This window comes from Genypterus blacodes, unplaced genomic scaffold (genome assembly GCF_046128005.1).
Source record: "Genypterus blacodes isolate CSIRO-AG114 ecotype Tasmania unplaced genomic scaffold, CSIRO-AGI_Gbla_v1 ptg000401l_1, whole genome shotgun sequence".
NCBI classification, from domain to species: domain Eukaryota; kingdom Metazoa; phylum Chordata; class Actinopteri; order Ophidiiformes; family Ophidiidae; genus Genypterus; species Genypterus blacodes.
The window spans coordinates 216,785-233,494 of record NW_027467176.1 but is presented as its reverse complement, the minus strand read 5'-3'; the positions used below and the strand labels follow the sequence as shown (position 1 = coordinate 233,494).

Here is a 16,710-nt window from a genome sequence, read left to right as displayed (position 1 = left end):
ATGGTTACACTGTTAATACTTATTTACACTGGATTCTGCCAGAGTTCACTGGTTCATTGGTAGTTAAGATAGCACAGGTATAAGTTGGAGCAAACCCCAGAAAGAGAGAAAAGATCCATAAAGAGACAGCTGGAAAGCCAAATAATGTTAGAGAAGAGTACCCTTACCTCTGGTTGTGTGATCTTGTTTTCGGTCTGCAGGCTGCTAGTGAAGGCGTGGCTTTTATAGCTGATAAGATGCTTTCACTTTCATTCTGACTGGGCGATGACTTAGTGAATTTCTCCTCCTCCCATCTGTTCTCTGCATTCTCTGCTGAAATCATCCTCAGAACTCCCAAACTTTCAAAGTCTGTGGTCTCACAAACTACCACAATAACACACAACACAGTGAGTGCTAGATAGATGGTGCTCATAGTGGAGAGTTTATTACTTATCAACATTTGCACAAGGTCATTTTACAAAAGCACAACTCCATCTATGTGATGCCTGTTGATGTTTTACATGAACACTACATACATGTGTGGGAGGAATAATACTTTTTTTTAAAGGACAGGAAAGTTTATGATGCTTTTACAAGTTGGAGATGGTGAAACCAGCTTCTTTGGTTTGTTTACTTTATGCACCAGGTAGGCCAGTGGTTTTGGTATTTTGGGAGCCAGGTGACTGTAAAGATCAGAGATAAACCTTTTGCTATAAATGCATGTTGTTGTGCATCCTTCAAAACATTTCTGTAATCGTGTTGTTTGTACTGTACATTTGTACTGGAACCCAGAACCACAAGATGGAGACATTGTTACATTACAGTCACTTTGCAGACGTTTTTTTTTTATCCAAAGTGACCCAATAAGTGCACACATTGTTGTGTGCTTACAGCCATATAACACATAATGGAGCTACTTTTGAGTGCGAATTGATTATGTGTCTGTTGCAGCAAATTAGTGTTAAGTGGCCTTTGTCATATACATCACATTACAATCATTTGGCAGACACTTTTATCCAAAGCGACTTACACTACATTACCACCCTTCGCAGAGGGGGGAGCAATTGAGGGTTCGGTGCCTTGCTCAGGGGCGCCTCGGAAGGGGCTCGAACCGGCAACCCTCCGGTTCCCAAGCTGAAGCTCTTCCCACTGAGCCACTGCCTCCCTAAGGACCGAGAAGACATCACTCTAACAGCAATACCAGTGTTTATAAATGCAAATCACAATTCAGGTGAGTCCCGATCAATTGTTTATTTCATACAGCAGTGAGTCATATATTCTTGTGCAACACTGTACCCCTCATTAAGTAGACAGCTTATCAGTGTGTTCTGCTTTTAGACACAAGCGTGTATGCCCTTATGTGCTCAGGAGCAGAGTTACACAAGCAACCCAAAGTATTTTTTCCAAATACCTGAAATTAAGCCTTGTATTAATATGTTTTTATCTCAAAATCACATAATGTTGAGGAAGTCTCCCCCAAAATCAATCATCTGCCTCAGTGCGCTCAGTATGAGTGTATCAATGTCGTCATCTGGGTAGATTTCTGAATGGTAGTTCTTCACAGGAAAGATGCAGTTCAGAGGAATACCAACCAGGCAACTGAATTCCTCCATCTAAGTTTTAAAATGGGAATATTCATAAATGAGTCAGTTATCACCTTCCATCAATAACTGCAAAATAGTGACCAAAGTGTTTAGAAACTAAGTTAAATTTCAGCTAAAGTAACAAATGTGTACTCATGTAGGAAATCACTTGAAAAAACTTACTCTTTGCTTCAGGAGTTTGCTCTTGTACACATTGTTGATGTTTGTTTTAATCTCTTGGCAGGCTTCATCGATGTTGGTTAGAACAGCCATCTGGGGAATGTCTGCAGGTACAAAGCAGAAACCATTCAATCCTTTGAGCTCGTGATTTTTCATGGACTTAGAGAGATTTCAATGAACCCAACTTGGAGCTTTGAATCAACACAGAGTAATGATGTCTGCTCTTACTCAAGTCACTGGCTGCTTCTCTGACCTCCTTCATCTTCTTCATAATGTCATCATGGGTTATAGGTATTTTGTCAGCAGCAATGACACAAACTAGAACATGAACTTTCTCATTGAGAGTGGGCTCTCTGTTGTAGCCTGGATCATTTTCTAACAACTTTGAGTGAGAGTTGAACTAGAAAACAAAGAAAAATGTATTAAAACGAGCTGCTGTATTTTAAGAAAAACAGATCACATATCCAGATTGAATTATTGAATAATGTCAGACGAATGAAGAAGGTTGCAGTAATTGTACCTTGTAACCTTCCTTCACATGACCTTTCATGGCCAGTTTGATGTCTTCCACACTGACTCCCTTAGATTCAGCAGGCTGAAGGGCCATGATGTCATTAAAGACAAAAGGGTAGATGGTTTGGTGGTTTTCCTTCTGGAATGTGTAAGTTGTGTACTGTAAACCAAAACAATTTGATTATTATGACAATTGTGATCACATGATGTTGAAAAATACTGATGATCTTTTTTGCACAATGCTTGTAGTTACATTGATTCTTTGTTATTGTGAACTTATAATTAAATATTCACACAATTATTCATACTCTTTTGGTGAGGCAGTCACCAGCTGTTGAATTAGTCAAAGCTCTCCCAGTCATTCTGCGTGGTAAAACAACGTCGACAGAGTTGATGAAACTGGACTTGCCAGAACCAGCTGGACCATGAAGCAGAACTCTGATATGTTGGGCCTCTGTGTTGTGAGGTTGGTAATTCTTCACATATTGCAGATTTTTCTCTTTGATGCTGTTCAACAAAGAAAAGAAAATCCATTTTTACACAATTATACAAACTGTGTAAACCTTCTGTGGTCATAGTGCATCCATAAGCAGGAAATGTAGCCTCACCCAACAAAGATGGCACAGATAGTTAGTTTGTTTGTTAGTAGTAGTTTTAGTGTTGTGTCCCTGTGGCAGCACACAGTGAACACATTCTTACCCTGATGGTATTTTTCTCCATGGTTCTTCAAAAGCTGTAACAAAAATTGTATATATTGAAATAAAGTAGGAAATGTCTTAATGACATAACTTTATCAAAATCGTGTAATAATGTATTATTTTCACAAGTATCAAGTTTTAACAATGTCCTTTAGTGTGTGAAATATCTTACTAGGAGAAGGTGGTTTAGACGCGCTTCCTCCCATTACTGCAAATTAAGGGATGAAGACAACACGTAAACATGTGCCACACTTTTACATGATTTTTAAGGTAAGGAACACATTGCCTAAAGACAACAATTTACTCAAAATTGAAATAGTGATTGTTGCATTTTGCTGTCTTAATGGTTACACTGTTAATACTTATTTACACTGGATTCTGCCAGAGTTCACTGGTTTATAAAATGAACACTTTTATCAACTGCATATATGATGAGATGAACAGGAAAACAAATAACAACAGCAGCAACAAAATAGAGTTCTCTGAGGTCCCTGAGGTCCCATTTTCGACAGCAAAGATTGATACAGAAAAACAAAGTCCAGTAGTTTAGATAGCACAGGTATAAGTTGCAGCAAACCCCAGAAAGAGAGTAAAGATCCATAAAGAGACAGCTGGAAAGCCAAATGATGTTAGAGAAGAATAAAAAGAGGGATGAAAGAATGCACAAAGAGTTTCCTATAAACGGTTATTATTCAACAACAAGAGTAATCAAATAAGAATAATATCCAGACCATCTTTTTGAACACACAGTACATGTGTGCTAAATGTTATTATTTTAGAGTAGGAGAATTGTAACACCTAAAGTCAACTGACAAAAAGTACAGTGACAAGACTATAATATTCTTATCAGTCTTTCATCAAAATGATCTAACTACCTTCTCTGCAGTGGTCTCCAAACAATGTGATGTGTGTGTAGGCTTCTTTTATAAAAACAATTTTCCTCCACCCATGTGACTTTGATGACTTTGAAGTTGATCATCACTTTCAGTTTCTAATTCAGTCACACATCCCGTGCGTTCATACCTTGAACTGATTCAAACACAAGATCATGTAACTGTGACTGTAAACAAACACAGGCGCCTGGTTCAAAGCTAGATGGTAGTTGGTAAGTGTGTGTGTGTGTGTGTTTTAAGAAGTATATGTATGTAGCCCTATGGGAATTTGGTGTATTTCTTAATGTGTATTTGTATTTTTATTCTGTTTGTCTTATTTTGAAAGGTGAAATTACTACTGTTAAAAATGTAAAATAATGTTTACATGCATTAAAGACTGTATAGGTTAAAATACAGGTATCGGGAGGTGAGCCAATCAGAAGTTGGGGTGAGAGGTCAAGGGTAAGGTGAGGGGTAACGTGAAGAAAAAAACGTGCAGAAATAGGGCAGGAGAGGTCAGGTGTAGAAGGTAGTGATGGGCGATACCACATTTTTGGATGGAGGGTTGGTTCAGTGTGGGTCAGGGTGTGTTGAGTCATCGCTGTCAGGAAGACATTTATTAACCATTTAATGGCACTAAGGTGAACAGTTATTTAAGACTTAAGGTACTTTATTCTAGTCATTTTGCATGCAATTCACAGCAATCACACACAATTGATATTTGTCTTGCACCCCCTACGAATCACACAGAGGGGGTGCAGGGCAGTCATTCTACGGCGCCCGTGGATCAGTTGGGGGTTCGGTGCCTTGCTCAGGGGCACCTCGGCAGTGCCCTGGAGGCAAACTGGCAACCCACCAGCTACCAATCCACTTACTTCCCTATGGACTGAGCTACTGACGCCCAAAAGCTTTCTGGCAGTGGTGGGTTATATTACCCTCGCTTGACCTTTGATTTATAAATAAGAAACTGACAGAGACTCCAGTCAAACTGCTTTCTACCGGTTTGCTTTACTTTCCACTAGTGATGGGCGATACCAGATTTTTTGATCCGATACGATACCGATTCCTTTTTTGCCAATGTTTTTTCGATACCGATACCGATTACTTTGGGTGATTTTTTTACCCCAATAAAACACATGACAAATACTGGCAATTTAACAACTTTAATGTGTATATTTCACAACATATGAGTCCTAACAAATTACATTACTTTATTTTCACACAATGTAGCCTAAATAGTTTAATTGCTATCATTAAGGGACAAAGATGTCCTCTTCAAAAACCATAAAAATAATATTTTTAATATGTTTTGATCATGTTCAGTCCTGATCAAATATTTGAACTCAAATATTTGATATTTAATATCACAACTGAAGTTGATTAAAATATTTATGTATAAAAAAGTCATATGTGATTTGTACTTGAAACATCACAACTAGTAGTCTTGTTGTGTCGTGTCGTGAGCCTCAGGGTGCGCAAAGTGCGTAAAGTGGGTCGACACACCGCACTTCTTTTTCGCTGGTGCAAGGACATTGCTGTTGCACTTTCTCCGTTCTCCGTGGAGTGGTCACGTGACATGAATGGATCAGTTCAATTTTACGCTACTGGGGGGGCACAGCACAGAAGCCTGTATGTATTAACATTACCCTTAGGTTAGGTTATACATGCCGGCTTAGAGATAGGTTTATACTCGTATATCCAAATATATAGCTTATCGGTTCACAATAATATAAGGCTGCACCTAACGATTCTTTTTTTAACGATTAAACTGCAGATTATTTTTTTGATGAGTCGATTAGTCTATAGATTATATTTATTAAGCAATATGGCAACTATTTTCCCCAAAATCAATATCAAACGTATCTCATTAATATTTCAATATTTTCTTCAATCATCTTCTCTTGAAAACAAAGACATGTTATAAAGATTTTGCGAAAATCATCATCAAATCAAAATCAAAATCATGTAATTATGTATTATTTTGTATCAAGTATCAAGTTTTAACAATGTCCTTCAGTGTGTGAAATATCTTACCAAAAGGTGGGTAGGGTTCAGGTCGGCTAAGTATAGACACGATTTCTCCCATTACTGCAAATTAAGGGATGAAGACAACACGTAAACATGTGCCACACTTTTACATGATTTTTAAGGTAAGGAACACATTGCCTAAAGACAACAATTTACTCAAAATCTAAATAATGATTGTTGCATTTTACTGTCTTAATGGTTACACTGTTAATACTTATTTACACTGGATTCTGCCAGAGTTCACTGGTTTATAAAATGAACACTTTTATCAACTGCATATATGATGAGATGAACATGAAAACAAATAACAACAGCAGCAACAAAAATAGAGTTCTCTGAGGTCCCTGAGGTCCCATTTTCGACAGCAAAGATTGATACAGAAAAACAAATCCCAAGTCCAGTAGTTTAGATAGCACAGGTATAAGTTGGAGCAAACCCCAGAAAGAGAGAAAAGATCCATAAAGAGACAGCTGGAAAGCCAAATAATGTTAGAGAAGAGTACCCTTACCGCTCGTTGTGTGATCTTGTTTTCGGTCTGCAGGCTGCTAGTGAAGGCGGGGCTTTTATAGCTGATAAGATGCTTTCACTTTCATTCTGACTGGGCGATGACTTAGTGAATTTCTCCTCCTCCCATCTCTTCTCTGCATTCTCTGCTGAAATCATCCTCAGAACTCCCAAACTTTCCAGGAAAGCAGTCCCAGCACAGAAAACGAAACCAAATGTAAAAACCAACTAACAGATTCTGTACACAAGGACGTGGCGTGTTTGCCTGTGGCTGCTGGTTAATGGCTCTGTGCCTGTTTTTGATTAAACGTGGTGGCAGGGAACAGCACAGTCCAGGGGAAAACCGCTGATCCAAGTGAAGACGTTCCATTTGGTTGAGCCATGAATCAGTTGCCAACTTTCACTTCTGCTTAAGATTGCAGATGGTTTTATCCAAAGCGACCCAATAAGTGCACACATTGTTGTGTGCTTACAGCCATATAACACATAATGGAGCTACTTTTGAGTGCAAATTGATTATGTGTCTGTTGCAGCAAATTAGTGTTAAGTGGCCTTTGTCATATACATCACATTACGATCATTTGGCAGACACTTTTATCCAAAGCGACTTACACTACATTACCACCCTTCGCAGAGGGGGGAGCAATTGAGGGTTCGGTGCCTTGCTCAGGGGCGCCTCGGCGCCTCCGGCTCCCAAGCTGAAGCTCTTCCCACTGAGCCACTGCCTCCCTAAGGACTGAGAAGACATCACTCTTACAGCAATACCAGTGTTTATAAATGCAAATCAAAATTCAGGTGAGTCCCGATCAATTGTTTATTTCATACAGCAGTGAGTCATATATTCTTGTGCAACACTGTACCCCTCATTAAGTAGACAGCTTATCAGTGTGTTCTGCTTTTAGACACAAGCGTGTATGCCCTTATGTGCTCAGGAGCAGAGTTACACAAGCAACAAGTATTTTTTCCAAATACCTGAAATTAAGCCTTGTATTAATATGTTTTTATCTCAAAATCACATAATGTTGAGGAAGTCTCCCCCAAAATCAATCATCTGCCTCAGTGCGCTCAGTATGAGTGTATCAATGTCGTCATCTGGGCAGATTTCTGAATGGTAGTTCTTCACAGGAAAGATGCAGTTCAGTGGAATACCAACCAGGAAACTGAATGTCTCCATCTAAGTTTTAAAATGGGAATATTCATAAATGAGTCAGTTATCACCTTCCATCAATAACTGCAAAATAGTGACCAAAGTGTTTAGAAACTAAGTTAAATTTCAGCTAAAGTAACAAATGTGTACTCATGTAGGAAATCACTTGAAAAAACTTACTCTTTGCTTCAGGAGTTTGCTCTTGTACACATTGTTGATGTTTGTTTTAATCTCTTGGCAGGCTTCATCGATGTTGGTTAGAACAGCCATCTGGGGAATGTCTGCAGGTACAAAGCAGAAACCATTCAATCCTTTGAGCTCGTGATTTTTCATGGACTTAGAGAGATTTCAATGAACCCAACTTGGAGCTTTGAATCAACACAGAGTAATGATGTCTGCTCTTACTCAAGTCACTGGCTGCTTCTCTGACCTCCTTCATCTTCTTCATAATGTCATCAGGGGTTATAGGTATTTTGTCAGCAGCAATGACACAAACTAGAACATGAACTTTCTCATTGAGAGTGGGCTCTCTGTTGTAGCCTGGATCATTTTCTAACAACTTTGAGTGAGAGTTGAACTAGAAAACAAAGAAAAATGTATTAAAACGAGCTGCTGTATTTTAAGAAAAACAGATCACATATCCAGATTGAATTATTGAATAATGTCAGACGAATGAAAAAGGTTGCAGTAATTGTACCTTGTAATCTTCCTTCACATGTCCTTTCATGACCAGTTTGATGTCTTCCACACTGACTCCGTTAGATTCAGCAGGCTGAAGGCCCATGATGTCATTAAAGACAAAAGGGTAGATGGTTTGGTGGTTTTCCTTCTGGAATGTGTAAGTTGTGCTGTAAACCAAAACAATTTGTTTATTATGACAATTGTGATCACATGATGTTGAAAAATACTGATGATCTTTTCTGCACAATGCTTGTAGTTACATTGATTCTTTGTTATTATGAACTTATAATTAAATATGCCCACAATTATTCATACTCTTTTGGTGAAGCAGTCACCAGCTGTTGAATTAGTCAAAGCTCTCCCAGCCATTCTGCCTTGTAAAACAACGTCGACAGAGTTGATGAAACTGGACTTGCCAGAACCAGCTGGACCATGAAGCAGAACTCTGATATGTTGGGCCTCTGTGTTGTGAGGTTGGTAATTCTTCACATATTGCTGATTTTTCTCTTTGATGCTGTTCAACAAAGAAAAGAAAATCAGTTTTTACATAATTACACAAACTTTCTGTGGTCAGTGCATCCATAAGCAGGAAATTAAGCCTCATCCAACAAAGATGGCACAGATAGTGTCAGGAAAATTCTTTTCTTCAGGCACGGAGACTTCAGAAAACTTTGGTTGAGAATTTACTGCTGCAGCAAGAGTCAAATCAGTTACAATGTGTGGTCATTGCAGTCTGTGTTGACTGATTTTCAATAGCTCAACTCGTCCTCTTATACATGGTTGCCAGAGAACTTTGTCCCCGTCACTCACAGTCTTGATCAGTTTAACAATAACAACACATACGGATTGATGCACTACTGTCTATACTCTCTAGTGTAAATACTAGTGGACTGAACTCCAACGTCCTCCCACCTTTTTCCACAGCTTTAAGCTTTTCTTTCCCTTTCACTTTTTTGAGTACTTTCTCCCGGGTTATTTTCCTCTATGGCTTCAACCTTTGTTTTCGCCGTACCTTGTGACATGTGTTCATAAAATATAAATGTCAGTTCATACAGTGACTCTGAGTTTAGCTGAGTGATGTGTGACACCATACTGACAAAGCAAACAGGTTTGACCTGTTCTGTCCGTGCTGTTGTTGGACTGATTTGTTGAGACAAGCGAGGGGACGCAGGCACTGGAGTTGCAGCGTGTCGTTGTCTTCTTGTAATATCAATGGCGAGTGTGTGATTAAAATAGTGGGCTTCACCACAACTATTCTCTACGCCCTGGGGATTCAGCTGGAGCGGGACGGAGGACGAGCCAAAGCCACAGTGTGTGGTATGTGGTGATGATCTCAGCAATGAGTCCATGAAACCATCGCATCTCAAACGGCATCTTACAACAAAACACATAATGCTGAAAGACAAACCAGTGGAGTTTTTTGTATGCAAACGTGATGAACTGAGGCAGTCCAAATGCGCAATTCAGTTCCATGGTGCACCTGTGGTTAAAGCACAGGAGGCTTCTTATGGTGCCCAGCCTCCGCATAGCGAAAGCAGGTAAGCCGCACACAATTGGTGAACAGCTGTGGTACACATTATGTGTGGCGAGAAGATCGCCAAACAGTAAATTTGGTGCCACTTTCAAATGACACAGTGTAGCGGAGAATAGGAGCCATGGCAGATGACATTAAGACGGCTCTGATTGAACGCATTAAAAATAGTCACTATTATTCCATCAAACTGGAGGAGACCACTGATAATGCAAGTTTTGCCAATTTACTTGTTTATGCTGCTTGTTCTCCGGTTGCATGCATGATTTCCAGCTGGCGCAGCCATCTTACGTCATTATGACGCATTGACGCACTGTTATGCAAACCAGCGTATTTGCGTAGTCACCCCACCCCTAAATATAAGTAGTATATATGTCTGTTGCCCAGAACAATAGCATTCATCACCTAAATAAGTTTAGAATGCGGGCAGCACATTACTACATAATAGCTCTCTGTTTTCTATTTGCATTTTACACAGTGTTTAAACTGTCTTAGTAATTGTGTATTCATGTTGGCTACATTTTGTTTAACCCTCTAATGCCGTAATTATATAAGATATAGAGTTACACAAGCATATTTACTTCACTTTTAAAGCAAATTCTCTGAAATCCTGATTGAAAACTTTTTGAAATATACTACACCGCCATGCTCGAGATCCCTCACATACGGATCGATGCACTACTGTTTATACTCTCTAGTGTAAATACTAGTGGACTGAACTCCAACACCCTTCCACAATCTTCCTCAGCTTTAAGCTTTTCTTTCCCTTTCACTTTTTTGAGTACTTTCTCCCGGGTTATTTCCCTCTATGGCATACTGCCGATCATGATCCCTTGTACCTGTACTCTGCTCAATGACAATAAAGTTGAATCTTATCTTATCTCTGTGAAGAAGTCCTCTGAAGTCTTCAACCCTTGTATTCGCCGTACCCTGTGACATGTGTTCATAAAATATAAATGTCAGTTCATACAGTGACTCTGAGTTTAACTGAGTGATTATTATTATTCTCAAATAATATTATTCCATCAAACTGGACGAGACCACTGATGATGCGAGTTTTGCCAATTTACATTACATTACATTACATTTCGGTCATTTAGCAGACGCTTTTATCCAAAGCCACTTCCAATAAGTGCGTTCAACAAAGGTAGATAAAAGAACTTCAGGTCACAAGAAATCGTGAGCGCATTTTTACTTGTTTATGTCAGATATGAGCATGATGGTGCAGCTTAGAAGGACTTTCTGTTCTGTCAGGCCTATAAGAGTTATACATAGTTGCCAAAATGCTGTGTGTTTGAAGCACAGTTGGTTGTGTTTTTGATTGATGTTCTCACATGCTGTGTGTGTGTGTTTGTATGTATGCGTGTTTGTGAATGAAATGCAGTGTGTGTGTGTGTGTGTGTGTGTGTGTGTGTGTGTGTGTGTGTGTGTGTGTGTTTAAACATGCTGTGGGTGTAAGAGTAAATAATATTCTTATGAGGAATAAGTTTGCTTCCTGTGTGTATTTTGCATAGCAGCTGAATAGGGTAGGCCTATGCTACTGTATTTTAACATTGGCCATAGTGGTGGTTCTTGGAGAGGCAAATATTTTCTGAGGTGGTACCTGATGTAAAAAGTTTGAGAACCACTAATCTACCATCTAAACCAGGATGTATTAGGATGTACGAGGAGAATTTGTGTACAACACTGACACCTGCTGGTGATAATGATAATGGTACCATTTCACCACTTGTTACAGCGTGATTAAAAACCCCACTTAAATTGATAAAGAAATCCATGGATTTTAATGTGTAGTTACGCAAATCAGACAAAAAGAACATTTTGATGTATTTATACAGTATGAAGCTAAAATGTCTCATTCACAGTGAATGCTGGTTGTAAAAGCTTTACGAAGGTTCTAAAAGTGAAAGCAGGCAATGCTGCAGATTTTCTGTGCAACATGGTCAGACACAGCACCGCCCAGTGTGCTGCCCGAATATGTGCTGCCTTTAGGAAACCTACCTTTGATTAATACGCAGAATTGTCTCCAATCTGCCACTGCTGAGGATCAGGAAACTTGTGTGTGCAGGGAAATGTAAGACACCATACCTCTGACATCCCTCAACAGTGGACAAATAGGACAAAGCTGAAACCTGAAGACCGTTTCTCTTTGGTATTGTGGTCATTGGTTTATATGCCTTGGTAAAGAAATTACAAATCTGACTCTGAGTGCCAAATCATAGCTGGCCCCAATGTGGTACTGGTATGAAATTGAACGTGTCAAGATCACATTGACAGGAAGAATTCAAACACACAGGTTAGTAAGTGAATAGTCACATTATAAGTGTGCTCAAGGGCACCTCGGCAGTGCTCTGAAGGCAAACTGGCAACTCTTCACCTGCCAGTCCACTTTTGTGGTCCATATGGGGACTCGAACTGGCGACCCTCCGGTTCCCGAGCTGAGTCACCTATGGACTGAGCTTCTGCCGCCCCGATTGTTTTCTTGAGTACAACAATGGCATTGCAAATTAGTCGTTTGTATTGAGTAAAATAACCACAAAATATATATATTTTAAAAAAAAAAGTTTTATCTTGGTTCTACTGGGGCAACACTAAAACACTGTTCAATCCACAAGTTTCCCCTAGTAACGGGGTACTAGTCCAGCTCTCTTGCTGCAAGGGTCCGAATCGTCATAAGTTCCACGAGGTATTACCTGCGGAATTTCACTAAGGTCTGACTGAAAAATTAATTAAGCTGGTGGCGAGGAGACTCGCCTAGCTGCTTACTGCCCTCATCTGAACGTCTACAGTGCTGACCCCCGGCCGAATAACCCGCGGGCGGGTGACTGAGCTGGTCGCGTTCGTTCATGGCAGCTCTCCTCTAAATAGATCGGGGCACTTGGTAAGTTGCTAGGTTGGGTTTTAGTGGCTCTTGTTTATGGGAGCCCCAAGGGTCTGTTTAGTTTTGCTTTAGGCTTGAGTTAACATTATAGAACCTTTTACCTTTATCTCATTCAGCTCGTCTTTGCGCCTTTACTGGTCATGGAAGTGTGTACCGATTTTATCAGGTTTTTATTAGCATTTATATAATCCAATCCATTGCTAAAATAACTAACCGTTCTAAACTGATTCGAGTGTAAATTATGAGCTGAGGTCTAATATATAATAACTCGATTTTTTAGGAAGAGAGAGGGGTTAACCTGGCCTGGTCAACGGTGCTTTTAAACCTGAAGGTGGAGCCCCGTGGGACCCCTGACCCCGTCCAAGGCCCGAGGGTGGGGCACAGGCGCCCTACTCTCCCTGTGGGTGTTTGTGAGCTCCTAGACTCTCGGGGGAAAACCATTAAGTCCACAGCCATGTTGTTGGGAAAATGTTTTTTCCTTGCCGAGACGATTCTCCTAAGTCCAGCCTGGGTGATCAGGTCCGCTCACGAACTCCCTCTAGTAGTCCAAGAGATGATTCCTCTTGTCGTGGTGGCTTGCGAAGTACTGAACCTCGATGCTTGGGTTGTTCTGACTTTTATAGCCCTTGCCATGACTCATTTGAGCATGAGTCCGGGTCCCAGGGCAGTAACATGAAACCTCTCTCTTCTGTTAATGCTTATTTCCTTTCTTCCCATTGTGTCCCCACATCCTCACACAGGATGCTTCTAACTCTCGCTATTGTTGCCTAAGTTATTGTCTACATATAATCATCAACATTTCTAGTTTTACAATCATTGTACAGAGTCATAGTTATATTCTCAATACATTCTCAAATCATAGGTGCCTATTACATTGCACCATATTACCAGTACGGATTCTTTCAGGTACTTTAGTTGCTGTGTGAGTGAATCACCAACAGACTTTTCATCATGGGTTAACAGTCGCTTTCCACAGCTCACATGCACTTCCTCTTTTACATCCCCTTACAGTTCACACACATTTTAGCTGGTTTTATCCAGTACAGAGAATTAGATTCTTATCATATTATGTTTTTAACTCTTATGAATGATTTTGATTTCTTAATAAATTGACACCAACAATCAAAATACAACATGCATCACATACAGTATGTGCATAATATGAAGTTATTTCTATGTCACCCATTCCCAAACTTAAGAATGAAGAATTTCAAATCTGAAAATCTTTCGGCTCACCCAAAGCTTTCATCACAACTCTGATCAATATATGAAAGAAAAATAACAGATCATTTAAATCCCATGGCTTTGTCTTATAGTTCTGATTAAATTTTAAATGTAAATTATCCTAAATACTTTATGGTCATTTCAAACTTGCACCAGCAGTTTACATCTAGATAATGATCTTGATGTGTGATGTTGCTCAGCAGTGTCTACAGGTTATCCAGGTAGTCTTCCCCATAGGAAATCATTTGCCTCAGTGTGCTCAGAATCAATGCATCAACATCATCATTGACAGAGACTTCTGATTGGTAGTTTTTCACAAGGAAGATGCGGTTCACTGATAATCCAAGTTTTGCATTGACTTCTTCAACCTATAGGTTTTAAAATATTAGGATATAATTTGACCAATTAATGTACAGTGGTGACCAAATGGGATTTTGACGTGTAAAGCTATCTTACAGTTAGTTATATTACAAGGTTATGAGTGAAATTATGAAATGACTCACCTTTTGCTTCAGCAATTTGCTTTTATGCACATTCTTTATGTTTTCGCGGACCTTGGGACACGCCTGATCAACTTTAGTGACAATAGCCAGCTGGGGAATCCCTACAGGTACAGATAAACAAATCTACTCAGCATTTGATGCTGATTTTCATTTTATTTTGATTCCTAAAACCTAATATGACTTGATGATTGTACAAGAAGCAAATGTTGTCTGTTCTTACCCAAGTCTCGGGCTGCGAGTCTGACCTCCCTCATCTTTCCAATAACTTCGTCCGTCATTAATGCAAGTTTGTCAGCAGGGATGACGCAAACTAGAACATGAACTTTGTCATTTAGAGTGGGGGATGCATTGTAGCTCTGAGATCCTTTTGCCAAAGCAGTTCCATTTTTGAACTACAAAAAAAATAAATACAGTTGAATACACTCATATTCTTATATATTCATATACTGTAATTTTGTTTGGGCATAAATATTGAATGTCAAATAGGTACGTAGTCAAACTGAACTACTTTAATAATATCAAGCAGGTTACAGGTTACCTCATAGCCATCCTTCACATGTCCCATCATGGCCAGTTTGATGTCTTCCACACAAATGCCTAAGTCTGCATTACTTTCAATGCCCATGATGTCATTGAAGACAAAAGAGTAAAAGGCTTTTGGGCTTCCTTTGCGGAATCTGTAAGTTTTATACTATAAACCAGAAAAGTGAAGTTATTATAACAATTAAAAAACTGGTGTACTTCTGTCACAGCTAATGATCACTGAACTTTATACATTCTTACATTTATACTTAAAGTTTTCAAAATGAAATATTAAATTAATTGGTGTATCCGTACTGTTTTGGTGAAGCTTTCCCCACCAATTGCATCGTCTGCACATCGACCTGTCATAATGCCTTTTAAAACACTGTTGACAGAATTGATGAAGCATGATTTGCCAGCACCAGCTGGTCCATACAGCAGAATTCTCAAATGTTGGCATTCACTGTTCTGAGGTTTATAGTCTCTCATAAACTTCAGATCACCCGTTTTGGCGCTGTTCAGTAAATGATAAAAGAAACATTAGATTTGATTAAAGTTGAAACCTGTACATTTGTAGAAAGTTGTCATCCTACGTTAATGAGGGGTTAGAATTGATGTAGTTTGAACCATAACAATCACATCTTATTTCAGCTGGATGCTGTTACTCAGAGTGTGTAAAATATGTGATGTGTAGTGTGACTACATGTTTACACTAATGATCAGAAGCACACATCAAAGGCCCAGTCAGAGAGCTCACCCTGGCATTTCCCTCCATGGCGTACTCAAGAGTGCTGAAGGGAAAATGGGAATGTGAGATAAGCATTGTTTAATATTTTGTCATGAACATGAGTGTTAGTGGATTATAACTTGGACAGTTTCTGTTTTATCATCTGATGAGAAGGGTGCAGTGTAGCAGGTCAAGACTTACCTCCTCCCATTCCTGTAGATTAAAACATTCACATGTCAACATGAAATATTCAAATCTCATATTTAAATGATCGTATACTGGTAGTTATAGCATGAAATCAAATATGACATAACATGGAGATACTGTTGTAGACAAGGTGATGCTTTGCATGATATCACATTGTAAGGTTATAACAATGATTTATATTTGTATTTATTTATGTGTTTTTTTTGTTGTTTTGTTTTTGCATCAGTGGTTAAACTGACACAGTAAGATGAAATCATGCATAGCTCATTCTTTCTTCAGTAGTAAACTCAAATTAAATTTAAAATGACAAATTGTTTGGAAAGATCTGCACACAGTTTATCATGTTATTCAACCAAATTAACAAAAATATGACCCAAGAGTGTTAAAGTTGATGGGCAACAGCAATTTTTCGATTCCAATACTTTGATGAAATGGAAAAATTGAAAGAGGTCCATCCTAATACACATTACATAGAATGAGCCGTTCATAAAGACCAGAGGCGGACGGAGTACACAGCTTCATTACTTAAGGAAAAGTACAGATACCGCTTGTTAAATTTTACTCAAGTACAAGTAAAAGTACTACAGTCAGATGTTTACTTAAGAAAAGTACTGAAGTACTTGTTTTTAAAAGTACTCAAGTACCAAGAGTACATTTTCTAAATATTGTATTATTACCACTCTGATAACATGGGCACAAATTTGTCCACAAAAAAACTAACCAAAATGTGGCATTTTTAACAGTTTGAAAATGTACATTATCTATCTATCATCTATCTATCTATCTATCTATCTATCTATCTATCTATCTATCTATCTATCTATCTATCTATCTATCTATCTATCTCTCTCTCTCTCTCTATCTATCTATCTATCTATCTATCTATCTATCTCTCTCTCTATCTATCTATCTATCTACTGTATCTATCTA

At 38.9% G+C, this 16,710-nt stretch overlaps 3 protein-coding genes and 1 long non-coding RNA gene across 4 annotated transcripts in view; all 4 read right to left on the bottom strand.

The window, feature by feature from the left end:
* LOC142989299 (interferon-induced protein 44-like) overlaps positions 1–16,710 on the bottom strand; it is a 69,050-nt gene that overhangs the window by 48,507 nt on the left and 3,833 nt on the right. The gene's annotated exons all lie outside the window — the stretch shown is intronic.
* On the bottom strand, positions 3,989–6,382 carry LOC142989303 (uncharacterized). The gene is made up of 3 exons (XR_012960673.1): positions 6,362–6,382; positions 5,860–5,913; positions 3,989–4,426 (listed from the first exon to the last, which is right to left on the bottom strand). It is a non-coding gene; the product is annotated as an uncharacterized LOC142989303 (long non-coding RNA).
* Positions 7,148–8,346, bottom strand: LOC142989300 (interferon-induced protein 44-like). The gene is made up of 4 exons (XM_076138775.1): positions 8,202–8,346; positions 7,910–8,081; positions 7,685–7,785; positions 7,148–7,531 (listed from the first exon to the last, which is right to left on the bottom strand). The coding sequence occupies exons 1-4, from the start codon at positions 8,286–8,288 to the stop codon at positions 7,370–7,372; spliced, it is 522 nt and encodes a 173-aa protein (XP_075994890.1). The 5' UTR covers positions 8,289–8,346; the 3' UTR covers positions 7,148–7,369.
* Positions 12,793–15,781, bottom strand: LOC142989298 (interferon-induced protein 44-like). Its single transcript, XM_076138772.1, has 6 exons — positions 15,775–15,781; positions 15,604–15,637; positions 14,863–15,015; positions 14,545–14,716; positions 14,325–14,425; positions 12,793–14,189 (listed from the first exon to the last, which is right to left on the bottom strand). The coding sequence occupies exons 2-6, from the start codon at positions 15,619–15,621 to the stop codon at positions 14,028–14,030; spliced, it is 606 nt and encodes a 201-aa protein (XP_075994887.1). The 5' UTR covers positions 15,622–15,637; positions 15,775–15,781; the 3' UTR covers positions 12,793–14,027.